Source organism: Anas platyrhynchos, chromosome 6 (assembly GCF_047663525.1).
Source record: "Anas platyrhynchos isolate ZD024472 breed Pekin duck chromosome 6, IASCAAS_PekinDuck_T2T, whole genome shotgun sequence".
NCBI lineage: Eukaryota > Metazoa > Chordata > Aves > Anseriformes > Anatidae > Anas > Anas platyrhynchos.
This window is the reverse complement of record NC_092592.1, coordinates 22,284,523-22,304,228: the sequence shown is the minus strand read 5'-3', so window position 1 is coordinate 22,304,228 and position 19,706 is coordinate 22,284,523. Positions and strand designations below refer to the sequence as shown.

General features: G+C 44.1%; 1 protein-coding gene across 14 annotated transcripts in view; it reads left to right on the top strand.

The window, feature by feature from the left end:
• Positions 1–19,706, top strand: part of ARHGAP22 (Rho GTPase activating protein 22) — a 146,481-nt gene that overhangs the window by 99,311 nt on the left and 27,464 nt on the right. For 13 of the 14 annotated variants that reach the window (XR_011810026.1, XR_011810025.1, XR_011810023.1 and 10 more), the window contains one exon: positions 4,601–4,777. Coding sequence is in view for 9 of the 14 variants with exons in the window: in XM_038181078.2 (XP_038037006.1) it covers positions 4,601–4,777 (177 nt within the window). In the remaining 5 variants the exon portion in view is untranslated. The remainder of the gene's footprint in view (positions 1–4,600; positions 4,778–19,706) is intronic. The other variant, XM_038181080.2, reaches the window with a different exon arrangement.

Below are 19,706 nucleotides of genomic sequence, written 5' to 3'. Positions count from 1 at the left end.
CAAGCACATCAATAAGCAGAACTATGTAAGAAATAGGAGAAAGGCAAACCAGATGTGGCAGGGGAGGGAGGGAAATGGTCTGAAGAAAAAAACAAGTTGCCAACTTCAGCAGAACCTGGCAGCAGCTTCATCTGAGGACATAAATGTTCCTCCTTTTACATGGAATGAGGCAGGAACATTTACTGGAAGTCCAGTCCTGCTTCTCCTGAGCTTCTGTTTCCATACAGAGAAAGGGGCTGTAAGGCTTGGCTCCACAGATGTTGCTTTTCTGAAGGTTAAGCTTATGTGAATAAAATTCATGGCAAAAAAAAATGCTTCCAAGGTTTCCTCATTGGAAACAGCTGTTATAAAGGGAGAGCTGCAGCTGGAGGGCTGTTCTGGGTTCTTTGAACAGGAACTCTGGGCAGGACAGGTACATGTGGCATAATGGCAGCCTTATGCTTTGTGCTTCCCCATGTATGCATACCAGACTAAGGACAGTCAAAAAAGCAAGAATTTTCAGTAAATAGGGCTTTGAAATATGGATTTCAATTCCCGCTGCTGCTGTGGTGCTCTGTCAGACCTTTGGCAAGTTACCTAGCTCCAACCTTTCTGTTTGATCTTCCATGTTCTGGGCCCTGGAGAGAGCTGACAGAATGACTTACTGAGGCCTAGGAGGTGGCACGCTACTCCGAGGTCAATGCTTGCAGCCAATGCCCTTAGCAGGTGTCTCTGAAGCCACATGAAATGCAGTTCCATGAACCACCTGAGCACTTTGGGAGCGATTCTGTCAGCTTTGCTGGGAGAGAGAGCACTAGCACTCTGCACCTAGCAGCCTTGAGCTATTCAGTTCCCTTGAGGCAAAAATACCTACCGGTATCTATAAAGCAACTTTGCAACAGTACCTTGAGTTAAGGCCCCTGCTTCTACCAAATGCATTGATGTGCTGTGTTTGCAGACAGTTAAGGTTTTTCCTCTGGTCTGGAGCTGAAAGTGTCTGAGCAGAAGGGTCAGGATGTCTGTCCCTGGCAATCCTGAGCTAAGAGAGCAGGCCTCTGAGGGCCAGTCTCGTTTGTATGGGAGCGTGATTAAAGATGAGCGAGAAATTCTGTTCAAAGGAATGGAAAGCCCTTGTCTGTATTTAAAATCATTAGCAGACTGTTCCTCCCTGTTGTGGTGCAGAGGAGCCAGCGCCCATTAGCTTTGTGCAGCAGCCCTTGTGTGCCTGGGGCTGGAGTCTCCCAGCTGCTCAGGGTGGGCTGTGGCTCCCCTTGGGGCAGGAGGGAGGTTTCAGTGCAGTATCTGCCTGCAAGCTTCATACTGCTTCGATGGGCAAAGCTAAAATTTTGTATACAAGCATTTCTAGACAGAAAGGTTTAAAATTGTTTTCTGCATCCTAAAGGCCAGTACGTTTGAATCTGTACAGTGTCTCTGTTGCCAACTCAAATCTGAAACCCAGAACAAGGTCCTCTGTTGTAGCTTGGCACAGAAAGGAAAGCAGCTGTGAGTTTCTGGTACAATTCTGGATTTGTAAAGAAGGTGCAGTGGAAGGGAGGTGTGTTTGTTTGTTTGTTTTAATAAGATCTAAATATTTGGATTTAGCTGTTTTTCATTCTTCTGACTTCTATGACTCAAAGTCTGTTGGGTGCTGCAACAGCACTGAGAGCTGCATCTGAACTCCACCCTTTGGGAACTTTAATTCTGATCATTGCCTTGGTGATGTAGTGAAAGGAGCCAGCAGCATGTGGAAAGGAACAAGATCAAAAAGTCATAAAAGAAAAATTGTTTATATTTGGGTCTGCTTGCTCTGCCACTGCTTATTCATCTCATACTAACACATGAGGACTTCTCTAAGAAGTCCTTCTGAAGTGTATTCTGGTTTCTACACTAGTGTCTCTGCGTGGAGTTGTATTTATCTTCTTGTACTCTTGTGACTAGTCACTACTGACTCTCCCACAGGCAGCTTGTAGGATCATGACCTTGGTCCTATTTAAAGTTTCAGTGGGAGAAAGCTAACCACAGAGGAGCTGTATGTATAGGTTTTGGCAGAGTCTCAAGCCTAGGTTCTACAGCATGTGCAGAAATCTTTTTCCCATCCTGTTTTTACTTTTTGCAGACTCCAGTAGAAGTATAAATATTTTTCCTTAAATGCTTGCATGAAAAATACCTAAGAAGGTTTACAAGGCAGCAGGCTAGTCCAAAGTAACATCTTAGGGGAAGGGGAGTTTTAGTCAGGTCCCTGTGGTATGGCAATTCAGGGGGAAGATGCTGAGACACCACTTCTGCAGAAGTTCAGTCGGATGGAGGCTTCATCTTTCTCTGCTTATGTTTCATACATCTCTCTTTGCCTGCTTTAGTTCAGCTGTTCTTGCTAAATTTACAGTCAGTAGTTTATTCTGAACTAGGACTCTGCTCTCTTCTTATACTTCATGGCTTGTGTGGGCAAGACTTCAGCTGGGTCCCTTTAAATTTAAGAACAGGATGCGTGTTTTGCCTTGACTAAGTTCAGTTTTTTTTTGTTTTTTTTTTTTTTCTGGTGGTGTGATCTGTTCAGCACATGCACTTATGGATGCTCTAGTGTCCTGAAATAGAGCTAAACAGCCCACTTTGCAAGACTAGGATATATCAGAATTAACTGGCAGCTAGAAATGCCTCAACTATAAGGTTTGTAGTTGCTGTGATGAGGGCAACCAAACTCATTGTTGGCAATGAATAAATAAGACTTTAATGCTAAGAAAGAAGCCAAGGGGATGGCTGGAGGTCAGCCAAAAGGATGCATGTCTGCCTGTCTGAGGTGAGAGCAGCTAATGTAGTACTGCTAGGGAGTGAAATAAAATGAAGAGGTGCCCCTTACAGAGGGAGTTGAGTCCTTCAGGGCTGGTGCTCAGCTGCATGGCTCATTTCACTGCAGCACTCTGATCACTGACATTGGGTCACTTGGCCAGGCCTACTGGAAAGTGGGGTAAGAAGAGGTTCTTGGGAGCAGGAGTGACGAAACAGCCTGGAGAAACGCTTCCCAGGACTTTGGTCTTTATAGGTAGAGAAATGAGAGCTGGGATAAATGAGTTTTTGGAGTGTTTGGGCTTAGCAATGCAAAGACGTGGTAACCTGGCAGGTCCTGGTCGAGGGCCAACCCAAACCCACAGTCCAGTTTGCCTGCTGCTCCCCAGTCTGCAGTGCTCAGCAGAGCTGGAGTGCAGCTCGTTGTTTAGTGCCTATCTCTTGCAGCTGTTCTGCTTCCTTATCTCAGGGAATGCAAATTCAAAAGGGGAGGCTGTCCGGGAGGATGCTGTGAGGAGAGAATCGGAATTTGGATATGCGTGGGGGAAAAGATCCTGGCCTTTGTTTTTTTAAACTGAATGCCTAGTGCCAGGTGGGCAGTCATCTCTGTCCTGTGCTGAAAGGCTGCCTCAGTTTCCTTTGTTCTGCAAATTGCCACAGAGCCCTTCGTGGCACATCTCACACCACACACAAAAAGCCCTTTTGCTTTGCAAATCAGCACGTGCTCCACGGGTGTTTCTAGGCCAGGAAACAATTAACAGCAAGAAAAACCACTTCCTTGGCTTGCAGGCAGCTTCCAGTTTGCTCCTTTCTCCAGATTAGCAAGGATTTAGAAGGCACATGTTCTGTGTTTAAGTCAGTTCTGCAGAAACCACCACGCGCCATTGTCCTGCCCTTATCTCTGAATTGCACGGACAGGCAATCCCGGCTGCTCTGGTTTGCAAGCATGGAAACAGCACCGACACAACAGCTGAGGCGTTGTTTCTGCAGCAAAGCCAAAGGCAGTGTCCATGGAGATGGAAAAGCTTTAGGCCGCTGGTGATGCAGCTGCTGTGTTGGACAGGATCAGCTCCAACAGAGCTGTATGTATGGCCTCATGAGGTTGTGTCCAGCTCTGGGACATAAAATGAGGGTTGAGGGGAACATTTAAACTGACTGAAGTAAGTAAAGAGCTAAAAAGAAAATGGGAATAGAAAGGTGAAGGTGTTGTAAGCCTTAGAGTATCCTCAAATGACAGACGTAATAGAACAGCTTGAGTGCGCCTGGTGTTCTGGTCAGTACTGCCTGGGATGTTCACGGCAATGTTAGTGGCTCCTAAAGATCTTGTTTCAAGTGGGAGAGTCAGATTCATATTCTCAAGTCCTAACTCCTGTTCCAAAACACTGCTTCTGGGATGGATCCAAAATCAATCTGGGTCTCTTTCTATATCAAGACTATAAATTCCCAGGAACTTGAGGAAAGCAGATGATCTTGCAGCTTCTACGTTTCAAACCCTAACTTGTCCTATGATTCCCTTGGTCCCTCTCAATGGCTCAGCACAGATATGTGAAATTAATTTTGAGCTCCTCCTGCAGGGTGTAACAGCCTGTGATCTCCCTTTGCTTACTGCTGGGACAGCAGGCACAACATCTCAAAGTTTCCACACTGGAAATGCCTATTTTTTACTTCAGCTTTGAAGTCTTATCAGCATGCTTTGTGGGTGCTGCAGCATACGTGTAGGAATTGTGTGTAAAACTGCTCAATTAAATTAATCATTTTCACCCAGAATCTTGGTGGTTTTAAACATTACTTGTTCTCTTCTGAGCTAGATGCTAAAAGATATTTGTGTTTTGTTTTTCAGGTGGAGCAGGCGACCGGGAAAAGATGCCCGTCAATCATGAAGCTTTCCTGCTTATGGCTAATTCCCAGAATGAAATGGAAGATTGGGTGAAAGCCATCCGACGGGTTATATGGGCTCCATTTGGTGGAGGTATTGCAAATAGCTCACATGCACATAAATTAAAACATTTGCCTCAAGGTAAAACATATTCTTGTGATACTAGGATATGTGTAACACTGTAAAATCACTGAGATACCTAGATAAGCTCTTGATTATGTGAAGTGTTTTACAGCATGGAGATTGGGTTGGGTTTTTTTTTTGCCTTTTTTTTTTTTTTTTTGCCAGGGGATGGAAGGTAATGAAAGGGGAGGTCACATCCAAACCGTATAACTGACTCACAGTCAAAAGTGGGTGGTAATAACAAACATAACACGATTGCCAGTGCTAAGTTTCTTAAAGCTGATTTTTACTATGTATTCTGTGGATCTTTCTTATCCTTATGGCCGTAAAGGATTTTGTCCGGTTATCTCAACTTTCCACTTCAAGGGCAGATGCCCAAATTAAACCTCTACAAAGCCAGAGGCAGCAAAACTTTTTAATTGGTTAATGTAGGGCCTGGCTGAGAAGGCAAAGCTTCCACTGGCTTCAGTGAAGATGTAACCTAATGAAGAACAACATGGTCAGGCTGAGAGAACACCTGTAAGAGTACAGCTGTTCACAATCCTTGTATTTAAAATGAACAAAAAAAAAAAAAAAAGCAGATTCTCCATTTTTGATACTGTACTATGATCTTCAAGATTTTGAGTCACATTCTTAAGTCAGGGGATTAGATAGGAGATGTTTTTGCAGTCTGACACAGACCAAGGGTTCACAAATGTTTTCTGTTGGGTTCACTGCTGGTAGCAGCAATTCCTGGTTTGGTACTGAATACTCCAAATGCTTCAGTGCTATTGATGGAGTTCATGCAGATGGCGATATCACATGCAGATAGTGATATCGTCCTCTTTTGAGAGGTACAGATAAAAAGTGCTGAACACGTGTTAGGTTATACAATTATTTTGCCAAAATGAAGTTACTGTTTTTCCTGAATCTAGGGGAAAAAAGGGACCTTGGTGCAATTGAGAGAGGCTGAAACATCACAAGGTCACTAAGAACACCCAGTATTTGTTAGTAACTTTTATCCTTTTTTTTTTTTTTTTTTCCTCCTTTAAGTGGCTCTTGTGATTTTGACTGTCTGTGTAGAAGCAGCATTTAGTTTGTCTGGAAAAGATATAATCTCTAGTGATGATGTCATTTTTTCCTAGGCCCTCCTTAGCAGAAAGGGTGTATATACAAAAGGCAGCTTATACCTAATTCTGAGAGGTCCCATGAAATTCTGTTGTGCCGTGGGCAGAACAAGCTCTTTTCATTAGCAGAAACTGATTTACCCTGAATTCTCCTCAAACTTGAGTTTGAGCTTGTTTTGCTTTTCTTCTAAAGTCCAGTCCACAGCAAGGGGTCTTCACACTGAGCTCAGTGCAGATCTCTGCAGTCTGATAATCCGAGTTGGTGTTTCTGTGGCCATTTATAGTGGACCTTATAGCATGTATTTGATAGCATTTCCATGTGCATCAAACAAATGCTGTGAGGAAAAAGGACACAATAAGTCATGGCAGATAGCATACATTCCACAGACTCCTTCTTTAAGGTTTAGGACATGATGTTTTCAGTGCTGCTGGTATCCATGCAAATTCTGCTTCCCCCCCTTTTTTTTTTGGTCAGCATTTGTGTTTTGTCAGCTTCTTGGAACAGTTCCAGAACAAGCATTGTATTTAAAGTATTAAAATAATAAATAATTAGCAATTCTAAGATCTTAAAAACAAAACAAACAAACAAAAAACAACACATGAGAATGGCATAAAAGCAGAGGTTAGTTTATTTTTCTTCTTTGATTCTTTATGGGTACAGTTTTGTCCCAGTTATCTGCTCATTTTCTCTACCTGTATACTTCTCTTCAACAGTAAAGTGTAAAATTTTGATTTCCCTTTAAATGAGGGCAGATACTCTTATACTTGAGTCCAGTGACTGGAGAGCTTTAGCAACTGTATGAAATATCAAAAACTGTAGAACGTTGCAATCATGAGGGTGTGGGGAGCAGGGTGACACAGGCATACAGCAGCAGTTTTGTGCTGTTTTCAAATGCTGCAGGTTTGATACGGTTCCTATTGATGTCAGTGTAAAGGCTTCTGCTGATGTTGGTGAGAGCTGGCTTAAGCTGCCCTGTAGATGAGAAGCACAGCTGGAAAGAACTGCAGCTGTGTGTTGAGGGTTTTTCCTCTACCTGTGAATCAAACCTACCTAAGAACATGTGTACCTCCTGGGCGGTGGGCCTGGCCTAAGCTGTCTGCCCTGCTACTCAAATGCACGAGTCTAAAGCTAGCTTGGCTGTGTCTGCTCTGCTCTGTAGTCAGTGCTGCATGAGCAGATTCTTATCCTATGGTTTCATCACTCCTCTGAGCCGACTATGTGCTAGCTGCTGTCAGCAGTGGTCTTTTCCCACCTTGCAGCCATGTGTTCCCACCACGTTTCATTCTGCTAGTACTGGTGGTTATACAGCTGTGCAGAAGGAAATGACCTGGGAGAAAAAAGGTGGGGGTGAATTAGTTTTGCGGTGGGTTGGCTCCCTTGCCCAGCTAAGCAGGCAGCTACAGGAACAGCAGTTCCAGCACAATGAGGGCAGTGGGGAGAGGTGGTAGGGTGGAGGAGGGCATGCTTGTTCGTTCTGGCTGTAGCCCACACTTAAATTGGCTTAAACAAACTGTGGAACTGCATCCTCAGTCTCTCTTCACAAAGTATTTATAGGAATATCAATAACAAGGAAATGGTTAAAACATCAAAACTGTTGTTTCCAAAAGGATTTAGTCAGTTTGGGGAAGTGATTAAAACTATTCATCCTCTATCAGACTAGAACAGGGCAGCTTCTGAGAGTGAAATCCCAGCTTAGCTCAAATGTGGGAGGACTGTAAACATAGCTGTCTCTGTTTTAATTGAATAATTTGAACTCTGCATTGCTATCACTGCTAATTTGAGAGCCAAGTCTTATCTATCGACACTTTTTAATATATGACGCTAAAGGAATGGGGGTGAGGAATTATAAAGCAGGCTTCATTATTAATATGTAAATATCCAGCCCTGGAGAGGGTTGATACGGTGTAAAAATAAATCATGCCAAGATAAAAGGGGAGTCTTAGCCACACTTTAATCTTCGCTGACGTATTGAAGAAACTTATAAATCAAAAAGGTTGAGGGTATCTTCTTACGTGTTCATGCGGGCATATGAACTGTGTTTAAAGGTGAATAGCAAAGGCTTTTTAAAACAAAACAGAAAACTCTGCAAAGCTGCTGAGGATCCCAAATCATTTATAGGAGACACATTCAGGCCATATGGAATGCATGCTTTGAAATACACTTCAAATGTGGCCTTCAAATAAAATCCTAGAGTTCCTGACTTTTTTGAAGAAGAGCTGTCTTGTTTATGGAGAAAATAATTTTGAGCCAGTTTTCCTAAGTTTCAGACTTCTGAATTCTTGACTCTAGTCCACCTCATTCAGAGTTGAGGATTTTGTAAAATGAGATCTGACAGTAAGCTGTATGTTTGAGTTTGTCTTTAGGAATAGGGTTTGTTACAAAGGCTTGAAAGAAGTGCATTTTTGAGCACATTCGGACAGAGGGTGCTTAAAACTGTTTCCTCTGATCCTTCTTACCTCCACGAGGAACAGATTTTGCTCAGAGTTTACACCACTGAAAGTTTATCTGGACATTCCCTCTGGGCAGCCGTGTTGTTCTCTGGCTGTTTTCTGATGTGGAAGCCTTGTGGCAGCGCCGTACTGTTTCCTGGCCACAAGCTTGGGAGGGAGTGAGCCTGCCAACAGGCTCTGAAATTGGATGTGTGGAAAATACTGAGAGTAGTATGGTGGAGAGAGGGTCTTTCTTCGCTCTGTAAATCTGTAGTGGGGCTGTACCTCTAGCCTGAAAAAAAACAGCTACTTTAAGGAGGTCCTTTGCCATCTATTTACTTCTTAGCTTTCATGCCTTCTTCATTTTTGTCTTGCATTAAGATTTAAATCATAATGTGTCTGGGACTGAATTTTGGGCCATGGGGTACAAAAGCTGAGTTTTTTGGTGCCTGAGCTAAAAGCTGTGAGGTGTAACATTCTCTCCTGTAGCTCAGCACATGACCAGCATGGCATGGGACAGAATCATTTTGTGTTAATCTTGTGCTGTGTTTGTGTTTGTTTCCTTCTGTTTACTTATCCTTTCTTGCCATGAGCAGTTCCTTGCTCCTCTGCCAGAAATGCATGTCACGGCCCCTTTCTCCATTCCTTTATCCTAATTCCTCCTCCTCCTTATCCCAAGCTTTCATCAGTTCCTTGTGATGGAGAAGAGGTAAAGCAGTTGGAAGGGCTGTGCTTCCCTTAGGCAAACAAGGAGAGCTTTACCTGTGACAACGTAATTATTCTGAAGGAGTTCCATGAGCAGTTTCTCTTCTGAGAAGGAATAATTCTGAGAAATAATAACTTTTTAACTGGAGGACTCTGAAGAAGTGTCCACTGGGGACTCTACTGTCATTAATTCCAGTCCACTCCTCCAGATAGGTAAAGCTTGATACGTAATTTCTTTCTTCTTTGCCAGAGAAGTAGTGCAGAGGATGTTCTTGCTGGCAATCAGGGCCCCATGAAGACCATATCTTGTACTAGGGGAGAGCTGAGATCCAGTGGAGGAGGCTCTGAGGTGTAATTTAATGCACATCTCAAAGTCATTACAGGTAATAGAGGGATAGCCCTACATAGGCCTAATTAGGGATCCTGTTTTAAATGAGTAAATGTCTTTCAGATACCATCTGCATGAAAGCAAAATGACTGTTTTGAAGGGTCAGATGTTGTTATTAGATGCATGTCCACAAGGATGCTAGACTCTTTCAGAGCTAGGATATTACCCTAAGTCTTGGGAATGTGGGGTTTAATGTCTCCACCATGGGGATTTTCCAGTAAGACCACCATGAGCATAGAATTATATTAGTGAATTTAAGATGCTAAGATACCAAAGAATTGAAAAGCACAGAGGTGAGTTCTGTTGTTTGCCCAGTGTTAAGACTGAGAACAAGTTTTTGCTCCCTATCTCATTAGAGGGCTCCACCAAAGTGGCAGCCTTGAGATGGATTCCTGCCTGGGCTTTGAGGAGCCCCTTCACTTGGTGGCAGGGTGCAGGCTCCCACAGGTGTGTGGGGAGTGGCACTGGGTGTTTGTTGTGCCTGATATGTGCTGTTATCTCTGCGCAGAGACAGCTGGCGCCTGATGCAGCTTATCAGTGTTTGCTCTTCAGTGTTGTCTCATGCTGGGAGATGGGCCCAACCAAGGGGAGAGGAAGAGAAAGATGATGAGGGTTACAAGTTCAGATGTCTGGATGAGGGGATGCGTGAATCATCTGTGAGGAGGTTCTGTTTAGCTTTACCCCAGGCAGAGGTGTTACGGACAGGGGTTATGCTTGTTGTGGATATAGAAACTGAGACACAGAGCAGAGTTGGGAGTGTGTCTTGCTGTCTGAACTGCCCATAACAGAGTTTTTAAAAATTGGATTCTAACATCTGTTTCAGAGATCTGAAGTTATTTTTTTTTCTGAGTTACCTCATCAGGTGTATCTGGGGCTTTTATTGCTGCTTTATGCCCAATGTATTCTATCACCATGACATGGCCTTGAGGTAGGGAATGGCTGTTGTCCTAATTTTTTGTAAAGGAGGAATTTGAGGTATTGAGCAATGAAATAACTTGCCTGAGGTCACGCTGTCTGTAGAAGAGCCACTCTGAAGGCATCATTCAGCAAGGCAGATAGTAGAATCACAGCCCTGGACCTCAGGGGAGCAGACTCTTTGCCTTTTTAGGGATATGCTTGGAAGAGTCCCATGGGATATGGTTCTGGAGAAAAGAAGGGTCCAGCAGAGCTGTTTGATTTTCAAGGATTATATCATTCAAGCTCAAGAACAGTCCGCAATGATGTGCAGGAAATCAAGCAAAGGTAGTACAATGCCTCCATGTATGAACAATAAGCTCCTAACAAAGCTCAAACTTAAAAGGGAAACATAGAAGCATAGAATAAGTAAGAACAGGGACAAGTGACCTAAGGAATACAGAGAAACTATCTGAACATGCAGGAGTGGACTTAGGAAAGCTAAAGCCCACATGGTGAGGAATGTGTCAGGCAATAAGAAAGGTTTCTTCAGTTATATCAGCAGCAAAATTAAGACAAGGAAAAATGTGGCCCCATTACTGAAAGAGATGGGAAACCTGGTGACAAAGGATATGAAAAAGGCTAAGACTTTCACCTCAGGCTTTACTGGTAAGATTTGCCATCAGCAGCTCCTGGCCAGTGGGACAGTCTGGAACAAGGAAGCTTTCTCCTCAGTAGAGAATGTTTGGGTTAGGGAACATTTAAACAAAATTGGTGTATACCAGTCTGTAGGACCTGATGAGATGAATCCGTGAGTGCTGAGGGAACTGGCTGATGTGTAAGGCCACTCAATAATCTTTCAAAGGAGATGGTGAGGAATAACCTCAGGCACCAGCACACTGGTTGACTGGCTGGAAAGCAGCTTTGCAGAAAAGCACCTGGGATGCTGATGGGCAACAAGTTGATCATGAGCCAGCAATGCACCCTTGTGGCAGATAAAGCCAACAAGTTCTTGGGCTGCATTAGGATGTGTGTTGCCAGCAGACTGAGGGAGGTGATCCTTCCCCTCTGCTCAGGGAAGAATTTTCAATTGGAATTGCTCTTATGCTCTGGAGGCTGTGTAAGTGATTAAGATGTAAAATCCATCCACTTCAAGGCCTTCCCTCAGGAAAAAAAAAAAAAAAAAAAAAGAAAGAAAAAAAAAGAAAAGAGTTTGAAAAGGATCTCGGAGAAAAGATGATTTCAGGTAGGTACAATAGATAAAATTACAAATGTAAGGAGAATTTGAACAGGGCACAGTCATGAGGTTTAAACAAAGCAAAGATGTTTTTCATGCAGGGCACAAATTATGAAACTCATTGTTACAAGATGTTGTGGAAACAAAAATAATAAATGTGTTCAAAATAGCATTAGATGAGTTCATAGGAGATAAGTCCACCTGGGCTATCAAACCAAGACGTCTGAATGTAGTTATTAACTTCACACATACCTTGTATTGCTGAGAGCAATCCTGCTTTTGGCAAAATATGGTGATGCCTGTGCTTTCTTCTTCAGTAGCTGACCATTGTCCCCTTCAACTAGTAAGTGCCATGGAGAGATCATAGTGGCTGTACGTTTGTTATGTTGTGGTGGCTGCTGCTTGCAGCACCTGGTCTGGCCAGTGCCTCCTGCTGCACTGGTGGTTTCTCAGTGAGGTTGTTCCTGTAATCATCAGATTCATGCTTCGTGTTTGAAAGCTGACAGGCTTAAAGCACTGATGGTTCTCGCTGCACGTCCTGGCAGTGTATGATTAATGGGACAAACATGTTCCTGTGGTGTTTCTCAGCTTGCAGGCAAGTATTTTAATTTCTCTGTATTATTCCTTTGATGAATGTTATGAGAATCTGTACTTACTGAAGGGGAAGGGTAATCTGCTCCTTGCAAGTTGCAGTTTTAACCATTTAGGAGCCAAGAACAAAGAAATTCACCCTATCTTCTCCCATTTCCTTTCTAAAGGTTACTCTTCTGCCTTTCACAGTGTTCTTCTTCTCTATCATTAGGTAATCAGCCTTGCAATTTCCCCTTCCTACCTTATGAGTTGCAGCTCGGGCAGAAGAACATTAAGCCCTTGATCTCTGCTTGAAGTGTTCCTGAAAAGTTGGCAGATTTAGTGAAATGTTCTAGGAATTGGAGCTAAGTGGCATCCCCTCCCCAAGCACAATCAAGTTCAGCTGTGGCTAGAGCTTGGGCCATGACCTTATGCTTGAGTGATAAAGGTAAAATTTACGCTTTATATTAACTGAGAATTTTAGTTAGATAGATGCAGTGTGGGAATTAACTAATAGATTTCATTATTGATTAAGTTGGAGTAAGCAACAAAGTGACTCCATATATGATTTACCTGGTAGTGAGACTAACAGTTGCAGGTTACAGGCTGACAGGTATTTATGGTGAAGTCTGATTTGGATAACTGTGCCCATGTAGCATGGTTAGTTGATCAGTGTTGATCCTGTCATCGTCTCAGCGTCCGATTGTGTTTAGGATATCAGCTTTTCAGGCTTGGGATATGGAAAGGCCCGAGGACATAAGCTCGCTCAGTGTGCTGAATGGATTAGAGGGGCTGGTGTTCTAAATTTCAGTGGTGAGCCGAGATCGCTGGCCCTGCCAGGTTCCAAGATGGTCAAAAGTCTGGGTGGCTCATTTCATTCTGTACCAGAGGCTAGGATCAGTGGCAGGTTGCAGGCTTGGGGATCCTTGCATTTAAACCCACATCAGGAGTTTTAGTCCTTCTCTAGCAATGAGACTCTGGTGGCAGTAATTACACTATATCATAACTATTTTGGACTTACTGACACTCAGAATTTTTGTAAAACTTTTCCGTGCAGTGGGGAAATCACTACACAGTGCATTTGGAAGAGAAGTTCTGCCAGTCAGATGCTTCCTACAGACAGTTTCCTTCAGGTCTGTGGAAGCTATCTGTTACACATAGGCAGGCATGTGTGAGAGTCAGTGAGTAAAAAGCTCTGCAAAAGATGTTCTTATGTTGTGGGGAGAAAGAAGTTTTCCAGGGCACGTTTGCCCGGATCACTGCTTGCTAAAAGGCATTTTTTCTAGCTCTTGATGTTTTGTTCTCTAAATCCTTCTTGCCTTTGTTTAGAGAGAAATAGACCAATAAACACAAGGGTTTGGCTCTGGATTCAGAATGCTGTGGTTAAGTGATGTTTAGGTCTGTTTATCATCTTTTCTCCGTGAGCAAACAGTTATAATCTCAGTTTAGAGCATAAACCGGGCAGAGTCCACTGCAGGGTAATTTACAGCGCTGCACAGTTGGTTCCTTTCCTGATGTTTTAGAGAGATTGGAGAACACCATGCACAGGTTAGACTGAATCTGCTGTGAGACGGGTGAACGTTGCTGTACGCTAACTTTTCAACCCAGAATGAACTGCTTTATCAGTCAGTGAGCAGAGGCCTGTTTATTTTCAAAAGATTTAATTTTACCAGTAAATGTTGAGACCCCTGCCCAGAGCAGGGGAGAGAAAGGATGTGAAGGAGTCATTTTATTCACAGGAAGATCTGTCTAAAGTGTTTGGAGAGGGAAAAGGCTGGAAGGGAAATTTTCTGTACAAGGGGCATTCTTACTGTGGGAGGCTTTCCTGCTGGCTTCAGCCCTGTGACTGATCACCTGTAGCTGTTTCACTGCCAGCTTTCAACAGGTACAGGGAGGTGCTCACGTCCCAGTGTTTGCCTGGGTGAGGGAATAAGTCTGTGTAAGGCACAACTTACCTGAAAATCAAGGAACTTCAGCTCTGATTTGAACTTTGCTACTTGGTCCTTTCTGTTCAAATGGGCAAACCAATTTCCTAGATCTGAGCTCCCTCAGGTCCGCTTGAGTATATGTGTATATTAGCTAATACTACATGTAAGCCAGTGTTTAAAAATACCCACAGCCTATGGGCACTTGCTAGAGCTGCACAAGCCAGCAAGGTTGTTCACAACCAGCGAAGGGGGAAGAAATATTTTCTGAGTTCATGTAGGTTCGCCATTCCCATCTGTTGCAACCAGATGCAAGACTGAATTTGACCTGAGTTAGATGCCAAGCCTGAGATATGCCTAGATTTCAGAGGTTGTCTGAGCTGTAGTGAACTTCCCAGCCAGTCTCCAGGCTTGTAGTGACATGCAGAGGCAGGATACTTGCTCTCTGATCCTGTACTTGCAACAGAATGACTGTGGTGGTGCTGGCTCCTGAGAGCACTGCTAGCACTTTCTCCACACAACGACACCAGGGAAGAAAATGTCTGCAGCTCCCAAGCAGGAAGTTTGTGTGACATTTACTTGCTAAGCAGTCTTACAAACCCAAATTCTTCTTCTGGAAAGTAAGAGCAGGCCAGCAGTAACCTTCCCTACAGTTAAACAGCCTCATACCAAGGGGAAAAGGAGTTCAGTCCCCATAACCCCTTTTCTTCTTAGCACATATATATGCGGAGATCTCCAGGTGGCAATTGTGATAGCAGTTTAGCAGTTTATATGCAGTGTGGCCATTTCTCTAGATTTTATTGTTGTTCTCGCAGAGTCAGGTATATTTCTGCAGCCTGCAGCCCCTGCAATCAAGTGATTATGTGAGAATCTTGGATTTCATTTTTAGGAAATGTAACAGAGTAAGCAGGATCCAAGTCAACTAGAAATTCAAAACACTGAAGATAAATTATATATGTGTTTATATGTATCTGTTTATATGTAGAGAGAAAGAGAGAGTGATTTTTATTCCAGTCTTATCATATTCTGTAGTCTAAGTAGGGCTTTGTAAGGGATTGAGAATTGTTTGATATCAGGAGATAAAGTGATATCAGTGGTGTGTAGCTATATTGCGCCATGTTACATCCTTCTCACAGGACACCTATATCTGCCAAGTGACCATCTGCAGGGAACCATACCAAAGCAGCTGCCCTTTCCTGTTTTGGTAGTGATGCTCACATGAGCAAGCATGTGTTCCTTCGGCCTTTTTTTCCTCACCAAGGCTCTTTCTTTGGAGAAGAGTTTACATCATCTTTATCATCTCTCATGCAACTCAGGGTATTCTTATATGCCATGCTGATGTCTAATCATGCTTTGAGTCATGCTGTGCCCTTGGCTGCAGAGAAGCTGTGAATTTCACAGGTTAATTACACTTCAGGTACAACAGCATCCATGTTAAACAAGCTGACTTTCCATTTAATTGGATGCCCTCTTTGTTCTTGTGTTTTAAGAGATGGAAAACAGAAATGGAGAAGTGAATGGAAGAATAAAAGTCTGCATTTGCTATCTCCTAGGCTTCTATCCCAAACTTTGAGTCCCAGGCTCCATAATGGTATTAGCAGATGTGACACATTTTGAGGCATCATTCCAGGGAATAGTGCCAAAAATCCTGATGGTGTCTCAGCCATTCAGCAGGGGATTGGTCCTGCTCACTGGTTAGCAGTGCAGGCAGGTTCTCCCTAACTTGCAGCCTGCTGTGCTCACCACAGGGGAATAGAGGACAATAAAAGTGTGAAGAATACCCAGGATCTCATTTTTACCTTTTATTTAAGGGTCTCTATTGCTTACCAGATGTTCTTTAGTGGGTTATAGGTATTGTCTAGTGTTTTGTCTGGGTTTCTGGTGTCAAGTTGTGAAATACCTTGTTATTCAGGTTATACCTTGAATACTTAAGGAATACCAAGCTACCTTGCTATTCGAGAACTGAGGCTTTTGATCCTGGTATTGCCTTTACCTGAAGTAAGACAGTCATTTTTTCAGGAGCTTTTGATCACAGTAGAGGATTTAGAGAGAGAGTTTGATAGCAAGTTTCCCAAGTCGTGAGACAACACTGTCCCAGTGACTGGAATCTCAGAGCTTGACCACCAGCTCAGTATCCCCTCTGTGGTGTGTTTAAACTCAGTCACAGTGTAGTTAAGCAAGTGGTAAGCCAGTAAGTTCAGATGAGTGTGGTCTCTACAGTAGCCACAGATGTGATATTTTAATAGTAGAAGTGCATGAGCAGCTGCAAAGAGCAATGCATGTGTGTATACACCTATTTATTTTCTGCAGAGGGAGATGCAGCTACCCAAACTCCATGAAACTTCCCAGAAGGTAGGTGCAAAGGTTCTGGGCGGTGACTGCTGCGTGCCTGTAGTCACAGGATTGTGTTTTGTAAATGGGATAGAGGGCTGACCTCAGCGTAACTGCAACTATCACGGTGTGATAGGCATTTTTCTGAACTGCAGGCCACTTAACCTTGGAGCAGGACCTGAGGGGGTGAGCATTTTCCTGCAGGTAAGTCCTGGGGGTGGCTCACATGTAAAGAGCTTTAAGTTCCTTCCCCTACCAGTTACTCAGCTGAGCTGTTTGTCATGAGGCAACTTCTCTGTGAAGGGCTAAAGCAGAGGCTGTACGCACAAAAAAAGCGGCACTAGGTCAAAGATTGTGGCTCGTCCTAAGCTATGTAAAACTTCAGAGCCTGCTGAGGCTGCGGGGGGGCTGTGCCCCTCCACTACAAGACTGCTTCTGGTGCTTTGCAAGCAGCTCAAAGGCCAGACCAGGGAACTGGGTTGCCTGCAGCACAGCTAATGCTGCCTGTGTCAGGAAGGGATCCAGAGAGTGGCATGCAGACAGCAACTGTTGCTCAGCTTTTCCAGCTATCTAGAATAGATCTGACAAGCAATTAGAGCATGAATATATTACAGAGCCGATGGGGGATGCCTTTGTTAAAACTTGTGACCCATACTTAGGTGCTGTTTATATTGGCGGCAGCTTCGAGGGTGGGCAAGACCCTACCTGCCTGTCTTTCTCCTCTCTCCTTCCCCTTGCGGAGGGAGCTGGGGAGCTCTGCATCTCATTGGATATTTCAAATGCTTTCTGCACAAGTCATAATTAATGACGAGTTGTGGAGCTAAGACCAGATGTGCTGCTGAGATTATCTCCCAGGGCAGATCGGCTGCTCTCCGCTCTGTAGCGCTGGGTGAATGGAAAGCTGCCAGTGCTGGGACTCAGAATGTGTCTGATGCCTGAAGTCAGGACTTTCTTTCTCTGCCGCTCCTGCTGTCTGACACTGCCTGGTTTCTGCTTGAAGCTCAGCGCCTGTCATGTAGCAGAGTGCTGCACAAGAACGAGAGGTATGAGATGATTTTCCAGAGTTTAGATTTGTTATGGTTTTCTTTTCCTAGAAGAAAAGCAGATATTTGAGCTTAGCCTCAGACAGAGGCTACACATCTAAATAAAGCAGCTGTCTTTATAAAGGGGAAGGAGTGGGAAGGATCCAGCCTATGGCCAAAAATACTACTGAATGCCAAGCTATCATTGAAGATGTTTCGGGGGAAGTGTGTTTGTGCTTGTTTTTACACAGAATATTTAAATAAATACATAGGTGGACGAGAGCAGTCATGCCCCCGTATGTGGAGGCTGATCTTTGTGGGGAATGGGGTTAGAAGACACCGGGTTCTGCCACAGACTCATTTGTGTGACCTTGGGTGAGTTAGTTACTCAGATTTGTGTTTGATTCCTGATTATCTGTCGCTTCCTTTTCTTTCCCCCATTTTTGCGTGCTTTGTCTGGCTGGGCTGTTTGGTTGTCAGGGACTGCATTTGGGGGCTTCCACAGCTCCTAGCCAGGACCTCGATTCTCTGTGCTGCTGCAGTCATTCATGGGGTGTGCTTGGGTGGGCCAGGGAAGGGGAAGAGAGAGCTGCAAGTTTGTGTGTGCTTGGTGCTATGAAAGCGTATGCGTTTCTGAATGTCTGCCCATGACTTTTTTCTCAGTGCTTTCATGTGTGAGAGGGACAGATAAATGGGAGCCTAAGCATGAATGTGGGAAGGTAAAAGCAGACTCTTACCTGTGCAGGTGAGCACGTACACAACCTTTGCATCCATAAACTGCCTGTCTGTGAGGCACCGCATGCACGCGCGGGTGTATATACTGCTGTACAGCAGCATCCAGGTGTGTGCTGATTATCTTCCTGCACATCTTTTAACGTGTGTACTAACCTGTACATACAGCTGATGTAGGTGTGTCTGGACTTTTCCCTCTTTAAGCACGTATGGTGTCCTCAGTCCTCTCTGTAAAGAAAATCTACTCAAGCGCTGACTTTATTATCTCTGTCTTTAGTTTATTTTGGTTGAAATCAGAGCTCTGATGAGGAAAAATGAAGCTGGGAGCATATATTTTCCTGCCCACAGCATGTCCAGACAGCATAGTTGAATGTATAGGCTTTGTATGCCTGGAGCTGGTGGGTGAGCTATTCAGGCCAGGACAGAAAGCCTGTCTGTGTCTTCGTACATCATTCCTGGCTCGCTTTTTCCACAAAGAGCCACCTAAATCTTTAAAGAACAGAGACAGCTTGTTGGAGTGGAGGAAAGAAATCCTGGAGCTCTGCTAGCCAATTTTTTTAGTATCTCTTGAATCTTTCTGAGATTCAGGATGTGGTCCCAGGCTCACTCTTTTTTTTTTTCTTTTTTTTTTTCTTTTTCTCTGCTCTCAAACCAAACAAACAGGCCTAGCTGTAGATAAGAGTGCAACAAGGAAAATTAACCCTTGGGTTGCTAGGAGCTTTTGGCTTTATTTCCAGCCTACCCCTGTCCAGGCATGTGACCGGATGGCACTGGCTCCCCTTCTTCTGAATGAAGAGAAAGACTTTAATGTCTTCCAGCAGGATCATCAAATGGAGTGAAACGCTGCCAAGTTCAGCCTGAGCTACAGGCCCTGTGATTGAAACCAGGCCTGTGCCTCAAGGAGCCAGCAGATGAGGCTGTGTGCGACTGGCTCCACATTAGCTTTTCCTTGCAAAGCAGGACAGTCCCTGTCCAGACCAGCAATGCCATCTTGTCTGGTGGTTTCAGAGACGTTTAACTTCCTCAGTTTTACAAACCCTTCTGAAACATAGCTGAAATGAGGTGAGCTTTATAGAGCTAGCAGGATGCCACCTCCTCAGTCAGCCATATTTTGCTGTGAGAGACTGAAGTAGGTGAATCTGTGTGTCTCCTGCCTGCGTGGCTGGGAGAGCCCTCATGGTAATTTTCCTGAAGGGTCACTTTGTCAAGCCTTGCAGCAGATGCCTGGAAGAAACATTTCTGCAAGTCCAGGACTTGCGGCTCCAACATGCCTTTGATAGTCCCTTCCCAGCCTTTCTCCAAAGATAGCTCTTAGCTTGCTCCTTCTCTGAACCCTAACCCTAGCACTAATTTCCTCTTCTAAGCCACAGACAAAGCTATGCAGACACTGCATGGTTTTTCCAAGGGCAGCTCTTCCAGCATCCCTGCTTGCTTTTGGCTGCCCTTTTCCAGTCCTGCTCTAACTGCAGCTCTGTGCTTTCTCTCTCTAAACCGTAACCCTAATATTCTTTCTGCCAAGACATGTGGCCTGGGAGCAATCTTTTTTCTGCACAGTGGCTGGGGGTCCTTGTCTATGGCTTAGCAAAAATATTAGGGTTAGGACAGGG